This window comes from Sabethes cyaneus, chromosome 3 (assembly GCF_943734655.1).
Source record: "Sabethes cyaneus chromosome 3, idSabCyanKW18_F2, whole genome shotgun sequence".
In the NCBI taxonomy this organism is placed as follows: domain Eukaryota; kingdom Metazoa; phylum Arthropoda; class Insecta; order Diptera; family Culicidae; genus Sabethes; species Sabethes cyaneus.
Genome location: NC_071355.1, coordinates 98,687,024 through 98,711,773, shown reverse-complemented (window position 1 = coordinate 98,711,773; position 24,750 = coordinate 98,687,024). Strand labels below are relative to the sequence as shown.

At 36.5% G+C, this 24,750-nt stretch overlaps 2 protein-coding genes across 2 annotated transcripts; one reads left to right on the top strand and one right to left on the bottom strand.

The window, feature by feature from the left end:
• Positions 1-7,292: 7,292 nt before the first annotated feature.
• Positions 7,293-8,273, bottom strand: LOC128739920 (micronuclear linker histone polyprotein-like). Its single transcript, XM_053835422.1, has one exon. It carries the CDS (start codon positions 8,271-8,273, stop codon positions 7,293-7,295), a length of 981 nt encoding a protein of 326 aa, XP_053691397.1.
• Positions 8,274-15,071: 6,798 nt separating this feature from the next.
• Positions 15,072-17,492, top strand: LOC128739919 (uncharacterized). The gene is made up of 4 exons (XM_053835421.1): positions 15,072-15,306; positions 15,575-16,966; positions 17,026-17,142; positions 17,203-17,492. Exons 1-4 carry the CDS (start codon positions 15,072-15,074, stop codon positions 17,490-17,492), a joined length of 2,034 nt encoding a protein of 677 aa, XP_053691396.1.
• The last annotated feature ends 7,258 nt before the right edge of the window (positions 17,493-24,750 follow it).

Below are 24,750 nucleotides of genomic sequence, written 5' to 3'. Positions count from 1 at the left end.
AAAGAAAAGCGAAATCCTGACTGAATGGGTACCAAATAGGGAAACTTTCCGTCCGTACGTATGAGTGAGTATCGCAAAGTACAACAAGGCCACGCACTTGTTGCCCTTCGACGCGAAACGAGCTCACCACAGTGAAATTTGTCCTTTTATTCTCCGATGTTGAATAAATTGTCCGTTGGAGTCTGGGGAGAATTGTTTATTTTCCTTTGTTGGCAGCATAATAAATCAAATCAGCTTATATATACCACGGGATGACTCATATCACAAGACTCCATCATCTCGGCGCTCCGCAGTGGCTAGGATATGGAGCATGAGAATAATTGTTGGATATGTGATACAGTTCACTGAATTTTCCAGGCCGGCGACACGCTGCGTACTCATGGGGGGAATGGGAGGAACGGAAGTATTCGGTTTGATTCATAAATTTCAAATCTCTGTTGGTTTAGAAAAGGTTATACAACATAATTTATGCAAGTATCATTTTAGTAGAACGAGCTAATAGGCAGGTTCATTATTGGTGATATAAATTAGAGAAAGCGCCTCGCAGTGTATTGAAGGGTTTCTTAAACCATTATTGCTACAAGGCGATAAACTGAACCGCAAGCTCTTTTTACAGTAATCCAGATGTGCAAATTGTGTCCAAATTTACTTAGCTGCAGTCATTTTATTTATGATAGCTCTATGCAGTATGTAGCAAAGTTATTTCAGCTAAGCGATAAAACGATTCTGAATCCGGTATAGGATCGATATCTCGAAAGTAAAGTAAGGAATTAAAATAAAAACGAATTCCGTAATTGATCGACGTGAAAATATAGTTTATCCGTTTAAAGCGAAGCAAAGCAAAGACTAGGTGCTACATTCCGTTATCGAGACTTAACCTTCTGTTTTTACAACAGACTCCGTAGCCAGCTGTTAGAGTGCAGGACAATTACGGGGCTAGTGCTACGATCCTATTGACAGCGTCTCCCAGCCGAGATTCGAACATACGACGACTGGCTTCTTAGATCAGCATGGTTCCTCAAGGCCAACTGAGAGGCAGTATATCCTATATCCTGCTTAACTATTTCTATCCTAATCAAATTCTTTCAAGTCGGCATAGAATAATACATTTTAACCCTCCGAAGGCTCATAAAAGGATACATGCGCCGAATTATCTGTTGCTTCAAATGTTATCCCTAATGTAGGGTAATTTAAGTATTTTGGACAGCCGTTGCGTGACGCTATTTTAGATATTTCCATTATAAAAACTATACTATTGCCTGAAATTAAATAACAAAGCGAACTTTTCCAAATTAAATTCTACTATTTATATTTATTCTCGGCAGATACGTATTTCGCCTACGACTTGCAGGCTTCATCAGTGTCTGTTTTCGAACCCGGAGGTCAAAATGTTAGAAGTTTGAGACTGTTCTACGTTTGAATCAAAACGGTATACATTTGAACTTTTTCTCGGTTACTTGCCCATATACGTAGGAAGTTGTAGATGGTGTCGTATGTTCGTTTGATTTTTATGTTTAACAGTGATTTTTGACGTAGGACTACGTCTTTGTTTACTATACTGGGACTGGGTAGCACTTTGTGAAAACGAAAATAGAAGTGTAACGTTTGAATGAAAGATTTCAAATGCTAATAACTACCAAACTACTGAACGAAACTGAACAATTTATATGTCGTTTGATAGATAAAATGACCAGCAATTTTATGGAGTGAGTAAGAGACCGATATTAAAGAGCGCGTAAAGGGGGGGGGGGCTCCTATACAAATGAAACACAAATTTCCTCAGAACTCGAGAACGAAAGCAAATGGAACCAAATTTGGCAGGTAGGCGTTTCAGAAGGTAGGATTTTTTTCTATGGTGTACTGAGACCCCTTATCCTTTTAAGAAAGGGGGTTCTCACTCAAATGAAATACAAATTTTCTCATAACTCTAGAACTAATCAAGTAAGGCCATTGCAAATCATTTTCAAAGTTTTTGTCACCCCCCCCCCCCCTTGGAAATTGGCTTGAAAAATCGGGGAGCAGAAACATAATTTGTAGGATATGAGTCAAATTTTTTTTATAAAATCAATTGTCTGTAGGCTCTACAGTCTGGAAAACTCGAAAAATGAGTATACAAGTTGATTTAACGCTTCTAGCACGAAACAAAAATAGAAATTCGAACAATGAAATTTCCGAAAATCGTCCAAAAAATTTTCCTTCGTTTTTATATTTTTTTCGTAGATTTTCGCATAGAAAATAATAACGTATATATTATAAGCAAGAATAGATTCGGTTTTCACGTTTAAACTTTAAATAAAAATGCTTAAACCCAAGTTTTTTTTTGCTCGATTAAAAAATTCACTTTGTTTTTTTTTTCGCCTCCCCCCTTTACTGGCCGACCACCGGAAGGACAAAAACTTTATAAAATATTTGTAACAGCCTAAATGGAACCAAATTTGGCATGTGGGGGTTTTTGGAGGCATGCATTTATTTTATAATGGTTTGAGAACCCTCACCCCTGTGATAGGAGGATAAGGACTCATACAAACTAAACAGAAATGTTTACGTATATGCCATATTTTGTGCTATGTAACAAGCAATAAGCTGTGAAAGTAATCTTGTAGAACCTTCTCGAAGCAGTGAATTGGTGCCGCTAAGTAACGTGCCTATTGCCATTCTTGTCGAAAGACAAGGACATTCGAATGGCACGTCATATTTGCGATGAACGTGCTTTGGCTTTAATGTTATTTGTAACCAATGGCCCTTTTAAAAGCCACAAGCGAGTTAAGGCAAGTTTATTGAAACATGTGAGGCTACGCATAATCATATTTAATACAATAATCTGTGGGCTGGTCATTCATTACTATTTCACCCTTTATGATGCAAACAGGTGATTTTTATAAGAAATCTCTATGTCTCAATAGTTACAGGCGTTGTACTTATGAACCCCCCTCCACGTATTTTCAAAGCCACCATTGCATTCAATGAAGAATTGAATCTGAATATTTCGCTCTTCTCTTTTAAACATTCACTTAAACAATGATTCTTATAAACATACATATGCCAGAAATGAACCTTACATTAGTCTTTGCTCTAATGATCTGATGTAGTCCTATGTCACCCTTTCGTACAACCCTTATGGCTGTATACCTTGTAGTTTTTTAAATCGGTTCGTGCATCTGTGCAGACATTTGGAAAATGGACTGTTCTGTGTTCGGAAACACACATTTGAAGCTATTTACGATGTGAAATAAACCACAACGTCTGCATCTTATAAGAAACTTTTTGTACGCAGGAAAGTAGAAATTAACGCTCTAAAGGGTAAGCCCGTGTGTAGTTGGCCGTAACTTTTAGAGCTTCAGAGCAACATGCGAAGTTTGTTTTGAGTTGACAATTTGAAAAATTTCAAAAATTCAGAATAGATTTCTTGATATTATGATATGAATACCACAACCTTCTGACTATCCGTTCACGAGTTATCATATTTTAAAAACAATCAGAAAAATTACGAAAAAATATTGCACGAAAATTCGCTTTTCCACTTTAAAAGAAAAAAGTTATCTCGAACAAAATGATTGACGTCTAAATTTTGCAATGAGTAATTTACATGCTTGACTTCAATGTTGTAATATATCTTAAATGAAAAAATCACTGGGTAGAATGTTAGATATAAAAAAAAACAAAAAAAAAGAAATTGGACTTTTTCTGAGCTGGCGCTGATGTTGATAGTTATTTTCGCATGAATATCAAAATTGAGCTTCTTTTGAATGTACTTTCACGAAAAGATTGTCATTAGCTTGATCGCATCATTTTACTATGTTGTCAGTTAGAGGGTTAACGAAACTAGATGAAATTAAAGAAATAGTGCAAAAACAACGCCATAAACATGCTCGAAGACGGAAAATATGATCGTTTTTCCAACGCTTGTGTTTTTCGTCTCATAAACAGTCCCATATGCGCAAAATTTGTTTGAAATTTGTGGAAATTCTTTTGAGAAAATCAACTCATTACAGCATTTTCAATCCTATACCTAAATGCTTAAATCAACTGCTGTTATTCGCTTTCCTCTTTTTCTTGTCCGATTCCGAGTATCAACAGGTGAAGAAAATGACAATTGACACAATTTTTTAGTAGTTCAATGCAAATTGTAAAATTGCAAACCGTACACACATACACAAACATGCACACGTACAAACATACACACATACATACATACACACACATACATCATTGAATGCAATCAACACTTGATTGATATAAAGCTTGCTTCATTTAGAATTGGAACAAACTTTTGCTCATATTGTGGCGCTCTTGGTGGACGAATTTGGAAGTTCTTGGCGCCCACGTGTCGGAAATTTTGTTAGCTTCAACTATGTATTTTTGACATTCCGCAAATGTATTTTGTAAACAAACAGCATGGAAACCAAAAGAAGAGAAAAAATTGTGCACAGTTGTATTTGGAAAATCCATTGTGGTCTGCATCTAGGCTAGCTAAACAGCTGAAATCGCCCAGAAATACCGGATAGCGCGTTATCGAACGGTAAAAGGAAACATTGACGACGATTCGGAAGCCTCAAACTAATCATCGGCATGGAACTGTCAAACGGAAACTGCGTGGTAAGATTTTCAAAATCTTTCAATACCTGCCCAATTGCCCCCAGTTCCGTCCTATTGAGAAATACAAGGCAATCATGAAGAGGAGACTCAAAGCAAAGGGAAAAGTTGTCAAAGACATGAATCAGATGAAACCCTGGCGGAAGAAGATAGCCAAAACGATGGACGAAGGAAGTGTACGCCGTCTAATGAGCCATATTACAGCAAAAGTTCGAGAATTCCCTCGAAACCGTGACGAATAATTTTATCCGTATTTTTTCTTAAAAGTATGAAGAAAATGCTACATTTGTGTAAGAAAAGATCTTGAATTCAATAATAAATAACTGAAATACACGCAATTGTTTTTGTTCCAATACTATCTGAAGCAAGCTTTAGTTTGGTTTTACACGTTTTAAAAAGTTTAATATACGGCGCTTAAGTGATTAAGTTTGAATAATATTTAAATGAATCGTCCGATTTTCAAAAACTCGGTTTCGTTTAAAAGATTTTAACGATAGTTTTCAAATACTGAAGTTTTTGAAGCGTCTTAGTAGAATACGAAACCTGAAATTAAGTGAAAAAGAAAACTTATCCAATTAAATTCTACTATATATATTTCTTCCGAGTAGATACGTATTTAGCCTACGACCTGCAGGCTTTATCAGTGTCTGTTTGGAACTTCTTTGTTTTTTTTTCATATTTCTTTGTGTAACTTTCAAACCACAAGCCCAATCATCATGAAATTTGAAGGGTATGGTTTTTAAAGGCTGTCCTTTTATTTGCAATCCATTTGTTCAAATCGATTTAGGGACCCCTGAGAAAATGAAGTCCCGTATTTTTCGTATTTCTATATATAAACTATTGAATCAAAAGTCTGATCAATATGGAATTCAATAGCAACCTATGGGGCAACTAACTCTTTGATTGGAAACTAAGTCATCAAAATCGGTCCAACCATGGCTGAGAAAAGAGAGTATAGGAAAAAAGCGTCACACGCACACACACACACACACACACACACACACATACACACACACACACACACACACAAACACACACACACACACACACACACACACACACACACACACACACAGAGAGAGAGAGAGTGTATGTTCAGTTTTCAATAGAAATGAAAACAAAATGAAAGCAAAGTCTGATACATCACAAGTGCCATTTGGACTCGGTAACAAAACATTATTTCTAGTTGATATCAACAGCAGAATATGTAGTAAATTTGATATACTTTTGTTGTCAAATCTCGGGTAGCGCGTCAATGAAATGTTTTGAATTTTTGCAGCTGCGAGAGATCAAGTTTTTACTCAATGTTTACTTGCCGAATCGGACTCAAATTTCCATCTCGCGAGATTAAAAAAATCGTATTACACTGCTGAATAAAACAGTGTTGTTCACTTTACGATCTTTATATCCGCGGGTTAATAGTACACTGTCTATAATTTCCATTTGATTTTGCCGTAGGGTAATGGAGCACGCTATGTCCAAAGGCACTTATTATTTAACTTTCATGCACCTCAAATTTTTCTTCACAGGTTGTTAGTATTGGTTCAAACGATTAATTTAAAACCCCGAATTAATCCACCTAACGGCGTAACCTGGCCTTTCTACTAGATCATTTTTTATATCTTAGTAACTGAATATGTATCTATAATTCAGTTAGCCATATTTTTAAACTTCAATTTACTGCGAGCAACTATTGCATTTTCCTTACTAGACTCCAGAATGAAGGAATCTGAATCCAGAATGAAGGAATGAAGGACTTCTGAAGGAATCATCCGATTTTCAATAACTTGGTTTCGTTTGATAAATCTCAACAGTAATTTTCAAATAACAATAAATTGTAAAGTATTTCCCATTGAATTAATGCTTATATGTAACAAAAATATGTTTTAAATACTTTTGTATCACATTTCTTTGTGTAACTTTTAAACGACAAGCCCATTCCGGTTTTCCGAGTGACTACTTTGTCCATTGAATTGAACTTTTGTAGTAATTTTTAAGTTTACATAGGAGTCAACCAAATTTGGTATAATTACTCATTCCGACCCCACATTCATTTTCCCAAAGTTTTCTACGTATTGATCAATCCCCCTTGTAGTGCCGCTTACTATTTCACTCACATTTTCGAAAAAACTCGTTTTTCATTGCATGTCACTGCAAATAGGATTGATCAACCCGTAAAAAACTTTGGGAAATTAAATGTGGAGTTGAAATGAACAATTATACCAAATTTGGTTGAAATCGGAGGTGGTCGGGTCGGGTTACAACGGAAAGGAAATGAATGAAAACTTAAAAATTGAATTTTTCAAAGACCCAAGACTAAGTGCCTTCGGACATAGCGTGTGGTGGTATTTTGGACCATGCGTTACGCGGTCCTTAATTTGACCCACTTCATTTGATTTTGTCGTGGTGCGCCAGAATAAAGACCGCGTAACGCATGGTCCAAAATACCTCCAGAAAACAGTTCGACAGTTCGATTTTCTCAGAAGAAGAAAATTGCAATGAACTAACCGGCTGATTTGATTGAAGTAAATATATGCAGATATTTGAGCAATGCAATAAAAGTTTTATTGTTGTTATATTTTATTTTGCTTATTTTTTGTTATACAATATATTTATAAAGTTTACATTTGGAAAGTTTCAATTATCAACTCTATTTCTTTAAAAGCTTACACAAGCGACTTTTTCGCATATTAAAAACCCTACTCGAGAACTTGACGCATATACTCATCTATTTCTTTATCTAATTCTTCCTTAGTCATAGTCGGTGCTGACCTACGCTGTCCACTGCTTCTCTTGTTGACGATTCGATTTCCCCGAGATTGTGAACGACCCCGACGTGCCTGCCTTGCCATTGGCCTAGCAGAACGGTTCGAACCAAGCCGTTCGTTGTGGCTCGGATTGTCATTTTTACGGCCTCGTGACCGAATATCGATGGCGTCGCTATTCGTACGATTGTTACGACCACGTTGTCTACTGGCCATTCGGTTTTGAGACGCAACCCGTCCCCGAGATTGGGAACGACTCTGGGGTACTTGCCTTGCAGTTTTTCGGTTTCGGGACCGATTATCGATGGTGCCGCCATTTGTACGACTGTTACGATCACGATGTCTACTGGAAATTCGGTTTTGAGGCACTACCCGTCCTCGAGATTGGGAACGAACCCGGGATGCTTGCCTTGCCATTGGCGTGGCAGTACGGTTCGAACCAAGCCGTTCGTTTACGCTTCCGTTGTAGATCGGATTGTCATTTCTTCGGCTTCGTGACCGATTATCGATGGTGCCCCCATTCGCACGGCTATTGTTACGAGCTCTGCCTCGAGGTGACTGGCGGCGACTTGAACGTGATCGATGATAGGACGTGGAACGACCATGGAAATTGTTGGACATATTTCCTCGCTGCGAAGAACGATTGGGATCACGTGAGTTTCGTGCAGTTCTTGTATTACTCCCCAAGCGGGATTGAATATTTGAACCGCGTTCGGAGTAGTCATTCATAATGGTAACTTCCGAGCGTTGACCGGAATGAATGGGCTGATACCGGCGGTCCAACTGATGGATTAGCTGACTGCTGGCTTGTGAGCCTCGGTACGAATGTGTGTTCGGCGAATTAGACGTTCTGGACAGTCCTTCACCGGAAAATAACGCAAAGCGCTCGTTCAATGTGATAACAGCCGAACTCATAGTTTCGAAATTTGTTGTAAGAAAAGTAATGGTATCTTTACTAGTAGACGATTTTTCCGAGAATAACTCTGCAGCATTGAAGCATAGCTTTAAATACGCTAGTCGTACAGCATTTTGACGAACATATACATTTGATTTTCATCCTACCTACAGTACCGGGTACAGGTAGGCGTCTACCTACGGTTGTAGGTAGGCATTTTATTTATGACAAATCTTCATAATCCATCTAGCTTAAAAAACTGATTTTATAGTGTATGTTTTTTTCATGCTTAGTAATTTCTTACTCATCCTTAGGCATAATTTTGGAGAAATTCAAAACTGATTTTATAGTGTATGTTTTTTTCATGCTTAGTAATTTCTTACTCATCCTTAGGCATAATTTTGGAGAAATTCATATTTTTCGAAATACAATTTTTCAAACATAATGCCCATGAATACGCCTTTTTATTAAGTCTTGAAAAAATTGTCTCGAATACCACAAAAGAGCAAGGATTCAACCAGACTATCATCATCGAGCGACTCATGCACTACAATATATTTCTCGCCATCCAACTCCGGAATTCTAACCGCTTCACAGTGGGACCATTCCGGAAAAAGGCGGTCAAAAGTCTTTTCTCGCTTTTACTGACGTTTTCGAGCTTAGGTGTCTTAGGAGAAGTTTCATAAAGAAGTATTCTGCATCAAATAGCATTTTCATTTAGTCAGAAAACCATAGACACATTTTTCCATGTGTGGACTCATCACTACGACCAGTATAATTGATCTATTGTGATATCGCCCGGGTGTTTGCTGTATAACCTGCACTGCAATTCTTTTTCCTTCCCGATTGTGAATAGAATTAGTTGATTTACTAAGACTTTCATAAATTTATGTTTAAATGCGACTAGTATGACAAAATGACACTTTGATGACAATCTCTTAGTTCCAGTTGTTTATTCCAATTTCGAAGTTTCGAATTTTTCCGCAAGTTTAGCGCTTCCAAAAATCTGCGAAAGGCTGCATATTTTTAATACTTTGGTTAATACATTAAAAGGTTGCCAATCTGACCTTTTAATGTATGTTTTATAAGACTACAGTTTCGAATAATTAGGAATGATTAAAATTTTGTTTTATTGAACATACTTTATTGGATACCGTTCAAATTAATTGGCTAGCCGTCCTACGACAACGCCTGATAAACGCCAAGTTGATGCATCGCTGGCCGTTATCGTTCGTGTCGGTATGCAGGCTATGGGGCCCGATCACCGATCTATACATTGCTTTCCTGCCGACCTGGGCGTTCATATCGTGAATTCGAGACACATAACGACTTCCGATTTTCATCCTACTTATAGTACCTACGGTTGTCAATAGGTAGGTATTTTATTTATGACAAATTTTCATAATTCATCTAGTTTGATCCAGAGGGGTGCTGTCGCTGTCAAACTACATACATTGTTTATGTCTCATTCATTGGTTTTGGTACTTTTGGTTCTGGTACTGGTACCTACTTAAAAGTTGATTCATTTTAAAACTACTGAAACTAATTAGAAAGCAGTTAAACACAGCCTTTTCGTAATAATTTAACAATTATTAGATATTATTTTCAGTATGCTGGCTGGTTCCAAATTGTCGCCGTCCATGGATGTTTAGTCCGCGAAATTTTGACAATTTCACACCCCTGGTTTAACTCTCAATTGATCAACCGGGTACACCTATACCCTTTTCGTATTTCTTGCTCCGAATTTGGCATGTTCTTTTTGAAATAATGTCTACAGGCTTCTATTGAGTTGTTTAGACAAATTTGAATAAATTCAATCATTTATATATTGTTAAAGTCTAATACAGGTATACCTCGATAGTTCGTACAGTCGATAATACGTTTGCCTCAATAGTACGTACATTTTCCAGCAACACTTTACTTGTTCCATTCCAAGCTTCACAAAAAGCCAAATCATTGATTTACAAAAAAATTGAAAATTAACTGCTATACTAAATCAATATGTCAATATCAATATGTCAATATGAGCATCAAACGTTAAGGTTTTATGAGCCATTGAAACTGGAAGCATTCCCAGGTCCGCAGCGTGCCATGGCAACCCTGTAGCAGATTGTAGGTACCCCGGCGGAAGTGGTCGTTTCAGGGAATATTCGAAATCATGTCAATATGGCTGTCAAACTTAAGGATTTTCAACCCTCGAAAATTTTTGAAGTTTGACATCCATTTTGGAATGGTTTTGGTCATGTTTTAAAATGGTCATAAAGGTGAGACATTACTGGCAACATTTCCAGAACTGATTTCACTAAAATGACCATATCTCGGTTGTTTCTCGCCGGATTTCCGTTTTTTTCACCGATCGACTGGAAATGAAATCTAGTTTTGGGATAAAATATGAAAATCAATAAATTTCCATGACAGAAAAAGATACAGGCGATTAAAAAAATCAGTTTTTGACAGTCCCCCAGACAACCCGGATTATCTCCAGTGTCCGCTGACTATTGCAAATTTTGAAACATTTGAGGAAAACTAGGAAAATTTTCCAGTCGAATGCAATTGGTTTCATCTAAAAATGTTCAATTTTGTAAAAGTTATGGCCGTTTGAATTTCATCCAAATTTTGCCTGTCCCAATAATTTTGTCTAACCCCTGTATTTATTCAATAGTGAATGGGTCATTTAATCTCAAACGTACACAAGTTTTGGATTCGACCATCGGCGATTTCAACCAAAGTTGGCACAATTATTCATTCCGACCCCACAGCCAATTTCCCAAAGTTTTACGCCGATTGGTCAATCCCGCTAGCAGAGGCGCAACTTTCTTTTTTACAGATTTCCAAAAAAGTTATTTTTAAATATTTTTGAAACAGTTTGATCTGAAGACATTACCAATATACTGGGTTTTTAGCCGCGCAATCGAACGATGTTATCAGTTTTTATCTAATTTGTCAACATCATATTTTTTTTGCAATTTAAAACGAAAAATGTGAATATCTCAAAACACCCCCAATTTTATTTTCAACTTTTCGCCAGAAAATTCTACATACGAATCACTTAACGAGAAAAAACAATATTGGTAGTATGGGAGATATGGCGTTTTAAGTATCTGGGGCATGCGTAATTTTATCTGAATTGTTAGTGAGAGTATGTTTGAAGACGAATACCTGAAGCTTCCGGGCATTTCCATGACTAAATAATGTATTTTAATGGAAAAGATGCATTTTCAACATAGGTGGTCTGGTGTTGGAAATCTCAAGAAAGTAGATGGAATAATGACAGCCGACTCGTATGTTAGCATTCTGAAAAAAAATCTTAAAGAGTCGTCGCGTAAGATCGGCTTGTTTATTTTACAGCAGGACAACGACCACCCCAGGCATACCGCTCACAAAACCACCGCATACTTCCGTGCTTCATGCATTAACTTATCGAAATGGCCATCCCAGAACCCAGATTGATTTGAATCCTATAGAAAACTTATGGTTCATTTTGGATCAAAATGTTGATAAATGAGATGTTACCAACCGCGACAAACTATTCGAAGCTCTGGAAAAGGCTTGGAAGAATATAAACTTTCAACATATCAAAAATCAAAAAAGTGTACCACGGCGCTTGCAAGCCGTGATTGAAGCCAAAGGTGGTCATACTAAATATTAATATTAATAGTATGCAATAAAAATGATTCTTTTTGTAATGCGTACTTTATTTTGTCCATCATAAACATGTTTTAAACAAATGTGGTTTTCAAATAAATAATGATCCTTAAGCCTCTGTATAAAACATCTTCTGAAAGTACATATATAAAGCTAATTTTTGTTCGATCACTGTGAATAATTATCTACTATGAATAATGAGAAAAGCATGAAAGTTTCAAGATGTGGTAAGTGCGTACTTTATTTTGTCCCGTACTATATAAGACTAGCTGACCCGACAAACTTCATATTGCCACAAATTAAACAACACATGTGTTGTACATAAATCATGAATCTCGGATGATCTTTGTCACAATCTCGAGTTTTGCAAGTTTTTGAGGAGTTCAACCTTAGATGATTCATTTGGGCAGTTACGTAACTATGAAGACATCCCAGGTAACCAATAAGCATCACCAATGCTATTCAAATGCAAGCCAATAAGCATTTAAGTCGCCAAAGTGAAATAATGAAGCGTTGAGATTATTATAACATAACTCTTTCTTATGCTAGTTTCACTAGTAGCTCTATCGTATTGGGCATGGTAGAACAAACAGATCAAAATCGTATTTTCAATCTATTAAAGAATGGTTAATGATAAATTACGTCTCACATGAATTGGATACAGCTGCATATTCAACTACATTGCTTTACAATGGTGCATTACTGCGTAATTGCTCACGAATTGTGTTTTATATTAATTATAAAGTCGCCTGCGCATTAATAGTAATCTGATTTTGTTACGGCATTTTTAGATGAACCATTAATAGAAACATTGTCTTTGGTTACTATTTTCAATGCTTTGTCGTTGCTGTATATTATCATTCACAATTTTCAGTTGTTTACCCGTTTTAATCAAATTTGAATCTAATAATTTGAACTTTCCCTGGTAAATGAAGCAAGTGAGACCTTTCGAAAATTCTCCTTAGATTCATTTAAGGTAAATTGATAGTCCTTTTTTGTAATTAAACCTTCAAAGTGATAGCACCTTAAAATAATCATAGGTATGTCATCTCTAGATAGGTATCAGAGTTAAATTTGATCCATCAGCCTATTTATGGGGATTTCGTGACAATTACAATTGGTAACCAGCTAGAATTAACGGAATATCTTTGCATACTCTATAATTTCTCACAGTCCAAAACGAAAACCCGTGCCAAACATACAGGTTTGTTCTTCTCATAACTAATTAAGTTTAAATACACGAACTAGTCTGTGATTGGATCACGAAGATGTCTGTGATTGACTAGCCGTATTTCAATTCTATTCTATCGAAAACCAAATCACGCTGCCTCATTTTCGTCTCTTTACACCAATTTTAGGACGAATTTCTCTATGAATAATCTTCTTCGCAGACATACCCTTCGTTTGCATAAAACAGAGTAATCATAAGAATATTAACTAAGTTGTTCCATTTCCCTTGAAAAACACAGTCGTCCTGCATTTTGGACGAGAACGATGACACCGATATATGTCAGTTACGCAATCCATCATTATACACGGCAGTCGGTAGGTGGTTGATTAGATTTGACAACATTATTTGTCAGTAAACAAACAAGGGTGATTTTATTAGGTATCATTCCTTATTCATCGCACAGTACGTAGTTCGACGTTGATTTGAAAATCTAAGGTTGAAATTGACGAAGTAGAATTCGCTTTTGAAATCAATACACGCGTCATAATTAAACTTAAACAGATACAAACCTGGTTGCGGTCTGAGGACCCGGACAAAACAAGTTCTAATTGTCTAAATGTAAATTAATATTTAGATGCTAGATAGAATGAATGCTTGTGAAATACAGTACTGGACAATATAAAGTACGCACCCGCTCTCATACTATATAACACGCGGTATCCTTTTCATTGTCAAACATATGAACTCGGTATATTTGGACAAATTGTAGTATTTTCAATGCTTTAAACGATTTATATATCGTTAAATATAAACATTAGCTATGTTGATCAAGCTATTGTATAGTTCTAGAAAAAGTCAATTTTTAGTTGGTCATAATAAAGTACGCTCTACTAATATAATGACTGCACAACGCCGCCTACTGCATACGAATAGTTTCCTCGCCATCACACTGCAGCGAAGTGTCAAAACAAATTGTTTGTGATTGATTTTTCATTACTGGTGCGCGTTTTTATCTGGTACGATGTCAAAAAAGCAAATTTGTGAAGATATCCGTTAGCTTATCGTTAAAAATCGTAAGGACGGTTTCTCGAATAAAGAAATTGCTCGAAGATATGAAATTAGTGAGGCAGGAGTACGAAAAACATTGACTGAAGTTTTTAGACAATTTTTTTTCTTATTTTTTCTTATTTTTTTTATTTTAACGAAAAACATTGAAAAAATATAAGGAACTTGGAAGCGTGAAAGACCGAACTGAAAGAGAAAGAAAGCGGAGGACTATAACCAGTGATGATCGCCTGATTCGTCGAAAAGTGGCTAAAGATCCGTTCTCTACCAGCCAAGTAATCCGAGAAAATACGAACTTAAATAGGGTAGAAGTGCCAAATATAGTTATAGCACCAATCATGGTAATAAAAGAGAGCCTATTGGTCTTTTAACATAGATAACATGCTGTTCCTAATTCCTAAATATATTTTTAGACATGAACAAACTCTACTGCACCAATTGATCGGATTACTTTTAGGGTGGACTTGTTCTTTATGTGAAAAAACATAGTTTAAAAATTTCATGTCACTGTGATGCTTGTTTCTTAGCGATTCGCTAAGGTACACGTAATCGTAATTAAGACATTTTTGATGTATAAACTATATTTTCGGAAAATAAAACCGCATGGGGGAATTAATTACTACTTTCTTAACGTAGTCAAAGAAAAATTAACACGATTTTAACCAAGAATAATTGATTTTATGTATTACCATGATTGGTAAAATTTCACAACGGCGCGCCAATCATCGTAGTAGGCGATGCCCTATCGTCGTAGCATACGAAATCTGTCTTTCTCGTTGTTGTCACTTTTGGTAGTAGTGCATTCTTCACGGTGTGTGATTAAAAACTAACTTGTTTTATTAGCTTTTGCCGTCAAAAAAATATCAGGTATGAACAAAAATAAGCCGCATATTACCTAAATACCTATAATCACAATATTTGATTTACATTCTACAGTATGGCTCCACAGCTAAAGCAAATTTCCCGCAAACATTACTCCGAAGAAGATATTGCTCGTTGTATCGAGGCCATCGATTCCGGGATGACGGTTTACGCAGGTTGCAAACAGTTTGGGATTCCGATGTCCACTATCGTTTACAGGAGGAGTGGACATTGGAAACAAAAGTGCAATCCAGGACCATCCCCTGTGCTTTCAAAACAAGAAGAGCAGCAAATTGTGAACTGGTTAAACGGTATGCAGGAGTGAATACCTAACATCAAATGAGCGGATCACGCCGTTCCGGAATAATCGGCCAGGTAAATACATTAATAAGCAACTAATTCGATTTGGGACCAGCAGGTATCATGAGAGAGCACGTTGGAAAATTGTTTGAGGCAAACGGTGCTCGCGTATTACAGTCTTACTTCGGATTAATCAAAATTCTCATCATGATCATTCTACTGATCCCGAAAAGTTTCTAAACATCATACAGGCATACTAAATATGTTACTCATTTTCAGGACGCAAATGGATGGCTGGTTTTATGCGCCGCAATCCCGGATTTTCTATCCGCACACCAGAAGCGGTATCCTTAGCGAGCGGTCGGGTAACTGAGAAGGATATTCGTGGATGGTTCCAGGTTGTAGACAACTGGCTTACTGCAAATCAAATGCGCGAAATATTAAAGGACCCAACTAGGGTTTTTAACGGGGATGAAACCTCTTTTTATATGCATCCCAAATCAAAGGAGGTCATTGCCCGTACAGGTTCCCGCAACGTGTATGAAATCGAGCAAGCTCCCGGAAAGCAAAATATAACAGTAGTGTTTACCTTTGGAGCATCTGGTGTCGTTGTAAACCCACATGTGATTCTCCCGGGGAAACGACTCCGAAAAGAAGTGGCCCAAAGCTTTCCTTCACAATGGGGTTTGGGTCAAAGTGAGCGCGGATGGATGGATACTAATAATTTCCGTGAGTACATAGTTAAAATTTTTCACCCGTTTCTTGTGGGACTCGGTGTACAGTTTCCAATAATCTTGTTTGTTGATGGGCATACGTCCCATAAAGCATTGGAAATAGCGGATGTATGCCTATCACTGGGAATTGTTTTGATATCGTTGTATCCAAACACCACCCACATCACTCAACCTGCCGATGTAGCAGTATTTAAGCCTTTAAAAAGCCAATGGAAACGATCAGTTGAAGAGTGGAGATTTGAGAACCAAGGATGTGTACTTACAATGCAGCACTTCGGAAGCGTTCTTGAAAAAACTGTTAAAAAGGGAATTACGTCTGAAGCAATCCAGAATGGATTCCGGTTGTGCGGATTACAGCCATTTGATCCGAATGCTTTGGATTATACCAAGTGCATTGGTAAGGCATCGTCTAAAGCAGCTGAACCGCCAGGAACTGTGGAAACATCTGAAGCAACCGTTTCATTTCCTGTTTCTCTACCATTGAACAATAGAGAACCCGAACGTACCACCATGCAGAACTACGGTGCTGAACATACCGTGAGCATCAGTCTCGACAGAGTTGTTCAAGCATACGACTTGATTGGTTCACAAACTGTAGCTAAAATCGAAGGTGACATCAACCAGCTTACACGTGAGGAACGGATTATTCGTTATTTGTACCGAGAGTTTATTCGTCCTTACATTAGCTTCCATGAACAGTCAACATTCAACGAAACTCGTATTTCATCTGACGTTCAGGTCGATTCTAATGTAACGCGTACTATTGAATCTAGCGATGCACATGTTTTGCCATCTTCGTCGACCATGAGTATTGACATCAATAATTGTGAAGTCGTTTACGAAGAGGATATTGGTACCTGCTACACGAAGCTTCCACAGGTGGTCGAGTTGGTTCAAACAGTAGATGATAATCAGAAGAAAGCAAATAAAAGCACTGGTTAGCTAAACTTGTTTAATTATGCACATATTGCTAAAAATTTATATTTCATCTTGCAGCTGACTACGATGAATGTGATATGATGAGTGACGAAGTTGTTGCTAAACAGCAGGAACTAGACAACGTGACTCAGCTGAATAATTTTGAAAATGGTATGGCTTCAGATGATAACAAAAGTAAGTTTGTATCTCAAAATAGTAGCTTTTATAAAAACCCATCATTTCCGCATGACACAGTCAACAACACTCCCGTTCAGTTTGATAATGTGCTGCAAGAAGTAACAAACAAGGATCAGGCTCTTGTCAAACGCAGACTTTCTGATGTGTTGAGGCTACCACCCACGCCTCGTCGTTGTTCAAAACATCGCAATTACGCAAAACAGTTCCAACCCGTTCTTACAGCTGGAGAACGTCTCGAAGCAATTCGTAAGAAAGAAGAAGAAAAAGAGGAAAAAGAGCGGCATAAGAAACGAAGAGCTATGGAACGTGAAGATGCAAAACTGAAACGGGAAATACTCAAAATCTAGACTTGAGGAACGTGAACGCAAAAAACTGGAACCGAAAACAAAGAAATCTAACTTAAAATTAAAAAGAGCAAGCAATAATTAGAAATTAAAATAAAATTTAATTAAAATTAAATTAAAATTGTATTAAAAAATAAAATCTGTAATGCTTTAAAATCATCTTTAATTTTTTTTACTATCACGTAATTTCCAATTATTCGTTGTATTCGTTTTAGATTTTCGTACGTACCCCCGTCATTAAACGATAACATGGGACTTTGAAATATCCCATGCTCTAAACCTAGTAGTATCCCACCCAGCCTTAACATGTTCATTCCGTCGACTTTGTCTTTTTTTATTATAGTGCCTCAGTCAAGCAGAATATGAAAAAGTTATGCTCTTGATTAGCAGAGAGTAAAATGGAAGAGAATGTGCCAAGCCTGATCCTGGCCACTCTTTGTTCCAGTAATAATTATTAACTATTATTAATTATTCATGGTTATTGGTATTTAATATGACTGTATAGCTAAAACGTAAGTTTTTATTCTCATATTGCTACAATCACAATTTGCGCTTCATGTCCACCAGTCAAGATATGAGAAAGGCATAATTAACCTCTAGTTGGATTGGATTCTATTTTTACTTATAAAATTCAACAGGTAGCGTTAGAATAGAACTGATTCAACAGACAGAATTGGACAGCATGTCAGAGAATGAATTTATTTGCGATTTACAACAAAAAGCAAGAATACAGCATCCATCTAAAATCTCAAAAATATAGGCTAGGTAAATAATGGACGAGGCCAAATAACAAAGTCATATTCGAATCCCATATGAGGCAACAATTACGTATTTAATACAATTTTGATATTTCCGACTTTTTCTTGCCCTAGATAATGCTCGTCCGGAAGATTTTTCCATGCCGCAATGCTAATAGATACTGTTCTCTTCTCCTTAGATGCGTTATGTAACCTAGGAACCGTGTCTAATTATTTTTAATAATAAAATTAAAATAATGTATTTTTCATTACTCATTTTCATCTATTTTAAATTATTAATCGACTTAGATTAATTGATTAATTAATCAGTCTTCGGTGTTCCATTGTGGTATATTACCTCAATTGGTTCACATATAACGAAATGCCAGAAACACTACTACTATAATGGGTACATTGCAATGATATTTTCAAATCAGTTTTTTGATACCTTTTATCAAAAAATCATCAAAATTGAATCCTGATTTCTTTTCTACTGATCCCAAAGTACTGGAATACCTATAGGTATTACACGTTTTGAGTCATAATTTGTCTTAATACGTATATTTGTCTTAATAGATGACATATCTCCACCATATTTGGTACATCTACCCTATTTCCGAACGAACTGTTCGTAGAAGAGTGAAGGAAATGGGATTTAAAAATGGATTTGCTCAACGAAGGCCATTTATCCGAAATGTTACAGGTTTGGTTATTTTATATTCAATATTTGTTTTTAAGTAATATTAATTTGTATAAGATCAAACGTCTTAAATTTGCTCAAAAATATATCGACAAACCTCTGGAGTATAAAGCCTCTGTATAAAACATCTTCTGAAAGTACATCTATAAAGCTAATTTTTGTTCGATCACTGTGAATAGTTATCTACTATAAATAATGAGAAAAGCATGAAAGTTTCAAGATGTGGTAAGTGCGTACTTTATTTTGTCCAGTACTGTATGTATATCGAATTTGTCATTTTATATTAGTTTATATTTTTAACGTGTTTAATTTTATTAATCAAATATAAACATTTATTTTGAAATAACGTAAAACTTGTTAGTAAAACCTTCCTATAATTACTATACTATAAATTTCCCACAGTAACTGTTGTGCGTTAAAAACGGATTTAGTGATGTTTAAAAGTCATTGCCTCAAACTGCTGGATCAACGGTGATTTATTAGTTTATTTAGACAACCGACTTAGAATTAATTTTTGTAGTTAAGATTTATTGATAAAAGCCATAATAGATAGATATGTATACGCAGAAACATAGAAAACAAACCCATGCTGCCTTACCGGTTATTATTCTGATTTATCTTCAGCCTCTCTTAATCCAGGACGTATATTGGATACAGCGCAAAAACGATGCCCATTTTTCAGCATCAACAAAGTCAAATTTGTGACTGGTTGTACTTGATTTTGATAACAGATGTAGAGCCTTCGATATGTTTAGTCTAGTCAGAAAACCGGCCTCTTATAAGAAAGCGACATAAACGGCGGGCCCGAACAACGTAGCGCAAAGGGGTGAAAAAAGCTTATGTACAATTGGATCAATTTATCCAACGGTGCGAAGGGGGTCCAGCTTAGGTCTTCGACAGTCTTTTAAGAATTTAGCTTTCGCCTTTCTTTTATAGCCAGTGTTGGCCCATCCCACACAATCTTAAATTTGCTACCGCTGAATTCACTCGAGAAAGAAAGTTTTGTAAAATATATTGCTGGTCCATCTGTTCAATGAATGCAGTGCGGAGTGCTTTGCGGCAATGTATATGGCACAGATTGCTTTTACTTATAGTTGTTGATATCCTGATCCGGTAGAGCTGAAGGAATTATTTCCTGATATTTCTCTTCCGAAAATCGCACGAGCAGCTCGTGCACTGGATTGCATCCTGTGCGAACATATTTCAATTTGGAGCAGATTCTGAAATCGGCAAAGGAAACGAGAGGAATCAACAAATAACCAAGCGGAAGCTGCTTTTAAACGTTTTCCGCAAGCTCTCTTCTGGGGTCGGGTCTGGATTTCGAACTGGGTACGGCGAATAAATCTCAGTGCCATATTGCCGTAGCAGTACAGATGCAATCATAACTTGTACCGGAGTCGAAAAGAGTTGGGTTTTGGAAATTCATTTTTCTATGCCTTCCCTATCCAGGTGATGCCGTTGAACGAAGAATCTAGGCTAAAATCAACAAGTTCTACTGTTTGTAGTCCAATCTGTTACCACGGAACTAGAGTTGCATATGAACAACATTGACATTTAAATGGGGAAAAGCGACCCTGTGGTTGTGCTGTAATTCGAGTATAGAATTCTTTATTCCATACAGTTCCGAAAACTTACTCATAAAAGGGTTTACTGAAATCCAGCTTAGTTTGAATGAAAATATTACAAGCCCGGTGTTGATAACTAGATTACGACTAACGAGATGCCTGCTTTAGTTTTCATGATTTTTTCAAGATAGAAAAAATTTATCCGAATGGATGAGACCAGACACATAACCTTATACCAACAATTTTTTCGTTAAAATACTATTGTAACTGCTTGAAACCAATTGAGTATATTCTTCGTTAGACAACTTCGGTATCTCAACATTGAAACCCATTATACGAACATATCTGTGTGCCGCAATGGATCAATGAATGTAGCTAGTTTTGTAGTGACAACTACTTGTTTCTGGCGCTAGTTTACATTAAACGTCTTAATATACTAGCGCCAAAAGAAAAAGCGTTGTCACTTCAAAACCAGCTAACTTCAATGATACATTACAATCTTCGAGGTATTTGTCTTGTTGCTGAGGAAGCTAATGCTATTATTCGAATATAAAGAAGATAATTTTTGTCACTAAACAATAAATTTTGCAGAATTAGAACATAGTTTTTTCGACTTTTTTATTGAGTTTTTCACCACTATGTTTTTTAATGTTTTTTATGGATGACAATGTTTTTTATGGATGACAATGTTTTTTATGGATGACTAAGAAAATTGTAATACCTTTCCATTAAAGGATATTTACTCTGCGATGCTTGGCTCCTGAAATATGGATATTTGAACTAAATAAACGGTTAGGGAAATTGATTTTTCCGGCCATGACTCTAGAATACCAAAAAAAATGCTATCGTCTATTTTTGCAAAATTTTGTCAGAATCTTAAAAAATTTGCAAATTTTATTTTTGATATTTTTCTTAGATTGCTGAGAAATTTTTACTATATTTGCTTTCAAATATTTTCATTCTACAATGATTGGCTAAAGAGTTATGAAATAAGCGGTGTTCGAGGAAATCGGAATATTTCCATTAGAGGTTGCTGGGTACCTAAATCACTTTTGTAACAATTTTTTGCTGGGAATTTTCTCAACATTATTTTCATTAATAAATCCACAAACCTTGCTCGTATGCAAAATTTAAAGGAATTCTGATACCGCTCACCCCAAACCTACGATAGTTTAGAAAATCTAAATAATGATTTTAGTGCCCTATTAATAGAATGCATATGCAATTGTCGAAAAACATTGTTGTAATTTGTTTAAGTAGGTCAATGAAGCATTATTGATATTTGTAGAAAGTTTTGGATGAGTTTTTGCACTCTTGCAGGTCGTACATTAGTAGGGTCCTACGTCTTGAAGTTTCGTTTCTCAGATTTCTCAAAAATGCATCGTTTTAATTTATTGGGGTTATAAACTATAGATTGCTACAATATCTCCAAAATATGGCACAAACGTGTTATGCAGCCCTAGCAGCTGACTTAGAGTGATAAAGAGGAAAACGTGAGCCGTTTTCAACAGAACAGCACGTTTGCAAAAAATGCAAGCAGTAAACAGAGCAGTTTTCTAAGTGAATATATGGCGAAATACTATACGTGATGAAAGCATTTCTCATTTACAGCATATGTTGCACCACACAGAGCACAGAATCACTAAAAAGCTTATCGTCGACTCGAGCCCGAGAGTAGCACCCTGTGTAAGCTGTGTAAATGAAAGCAAACTTCTGAAATGCTGAAAACCAAAATGTTACTGAACTAATTCCTGTTCAAAGCTCTTGCTTGCAGATGATGTCATTTCTGGATAAAAGAAATAAATATGGCATAATTCGAATGTATTAGGTAAGGCCATGTCAAGCCATAACATTCAAGTTCGCCTTAAGTTTTCGTTTCGAGTTTTAAATGTAGTAATGTTCCGACTTTGTCAGCTCCCGATTTGGTCAATCCCCGATTTTGTCTACCCCAATTTTATCAGCTTTTTATCCAGTTTTTGTCAGCCTATAAATTTTGCTTAACTTTTGTGCTTTTAAACATGATTAATAATATTTTTCAGCCTGCTTGAAACTATTCTGGTTCTCTGAGAAGAGTTTTTGAATAAAATGATGCCTTCTTACGAGTTATTCAGGGTCAAAATTAGGGTATTTTGAGTAAAAGTTCTATCAAGCAAAGATAGCAAAGCAAAGCCTGCGTGCTACATTCCGTTATCGAAATTTTTCATTGCACTTTTAGGGGGATTAATCAAAGTTTGAATTCCGCTGGACGATAGAACTTTTAATTTTAAGAAAGTCTTCCAAAGGTTCCATAAACCTAAAACCAAGTTTTCCCGCTCAAAGCTAATGCGCACCAAAAAAGGTTCTGGACCAGTGTGCTGTGCCCGGTTCGTTGAGCTTTCGGTTGACCAATTAGCATAGCATAGTTTGACCGCCCGTGAGTTGCCCGCGATTGATCTAGATCAGCTGAGATTGCACAAAGATGCATCAGAATGATGCTTGGGAGTAGCAGATCATTCTCAGTGTGCATTTTGTGGTGATCTAATCCTTTGTGAAAGGAATATTAGTCCAACACTTACTACTACTAGAGACCGAGGAATCCTCTGCATCATTCACAAGTGTCACAGGAAGGAGTTGTTGTTAGTAGAAAGGAATTGATCTGGAACCAATGAGGCACCGGTAGACATTTGTTGCTATGCACGAAAGCTGTCCTGAGACAAACGTGTCTATTTGGCAATTCATCAAAGACATTCACTGTGGACTATGCGAAATACCTTTTGGCATCCTTCGATCATAGAACTTGCTTAAAAACTCAGACTACTTTATTAGGAAGCTGTATAAAAGCTATCAAGCTTATAAGCAAGTTTTTTATTAATTATAATTATGTTTTGTGTAAGTCTTGTATAGATTTATATTATTTAGATATTTTTATTGTTCAATAAGGCAATTGCAAATTATTTTCAAAGTTTTTGTCACCCCCCCCCCCCCCCCTTGGAAATTGCCTTGAAAAATCGGGGGGTAAAAAAATAATTTGTAGGATATGAGGCATTTTTTTAATAAAATCAATTGTCTGTGGACTCTACAGTCTGAAAACTCGAAAAATGTGTGTACGAGTTGAGTTAACGCTTCTAGCACGAAACAGAAATGGAAATTCAATCAATTGAATTTCCGAAAATCGTCCAAGAAATTTTTTACTCATTTTTGTCTTTTGACGTAGGACTACGTCTTTGTTTACTATATTGGGACTGGGTAGCACTTTGTGAAAACGAAAATAGAAGTGTAACGTTTGAATGAAAGATTTCAAATGCTAATAACTACTAAACTACTGAGCGAAACTGAACAATTTATATATCGTTGGATAGATAAAATGAACAGCAATTTTATGGAGGAGGCAAGAGAGCAATTTTAAGGAGGCTGTAAGAGGAGGGCTCCTATACAAAGGAAGCACAAATTTCCTCAAAAGTCGAAAACTAATCAAGTAAATGGAACCAAATTTGGCATGTGGGGGTTTCAGAAGGCAAGAATATTTTCTGTGGTGAATTGAGACTCCTACCCTCCCCAAGTAACAACGGTAGCTGAATTGCAAGAGCAATGGCTGGTTACGGGTTGGTTTAAGGCGATCAAAGCTGCATAAAATAAGCACTTAAATGGTGTTTAAATAAGCGATGTTTAAGCTGCTTTAAGTTTTTCGAACCAGTTCTCTCCCAAAAGCTCATAAACAAGCTTAATAGCGGATTTTTCTGCTAAACAATCTGCTTCTCAACAGCCATAAACATCAAACCGTTTTACGGCTGCTTAAAGGTGTTAAAATGTAGAGTGGAAGCTTTCATTAGGCTCACAGCTTTCAAACTACTTTACGGCTGCTTAGAGGTGTTACAGTGGCTTTACAAACTTCTACCAAGTTTTTTTTCGGCTCACAGCACACTTATAGCGAATTCATAAATTAACCTGGCTCAGGTCGATTAGCACTCAGTTTTAATCGAAGTGCTGTCAAAGCGTTCATAAATTAACCGAGATTGCATTTCGGTTAAACTGACAGCATACAGTTTGAAGCGCAGGTTAAAACTGTCTAGCATTACGGTTTACGGGTCGATCTGTCAAACTGCCCGTATCGTTTATAAATTTCGGGTTCGAGTTAGCACGAACCCAGGTTAATTTATGAATTCGCTATTAGTGTCAGATCATAGAATTTCGCAATTCGGCTGACAGCAAAAGCTAGGCTTCAGGTGTAAAGATATTCTCACTGTCTGTTCTGCAGATGCAAATGGGGCGGATCATACGGT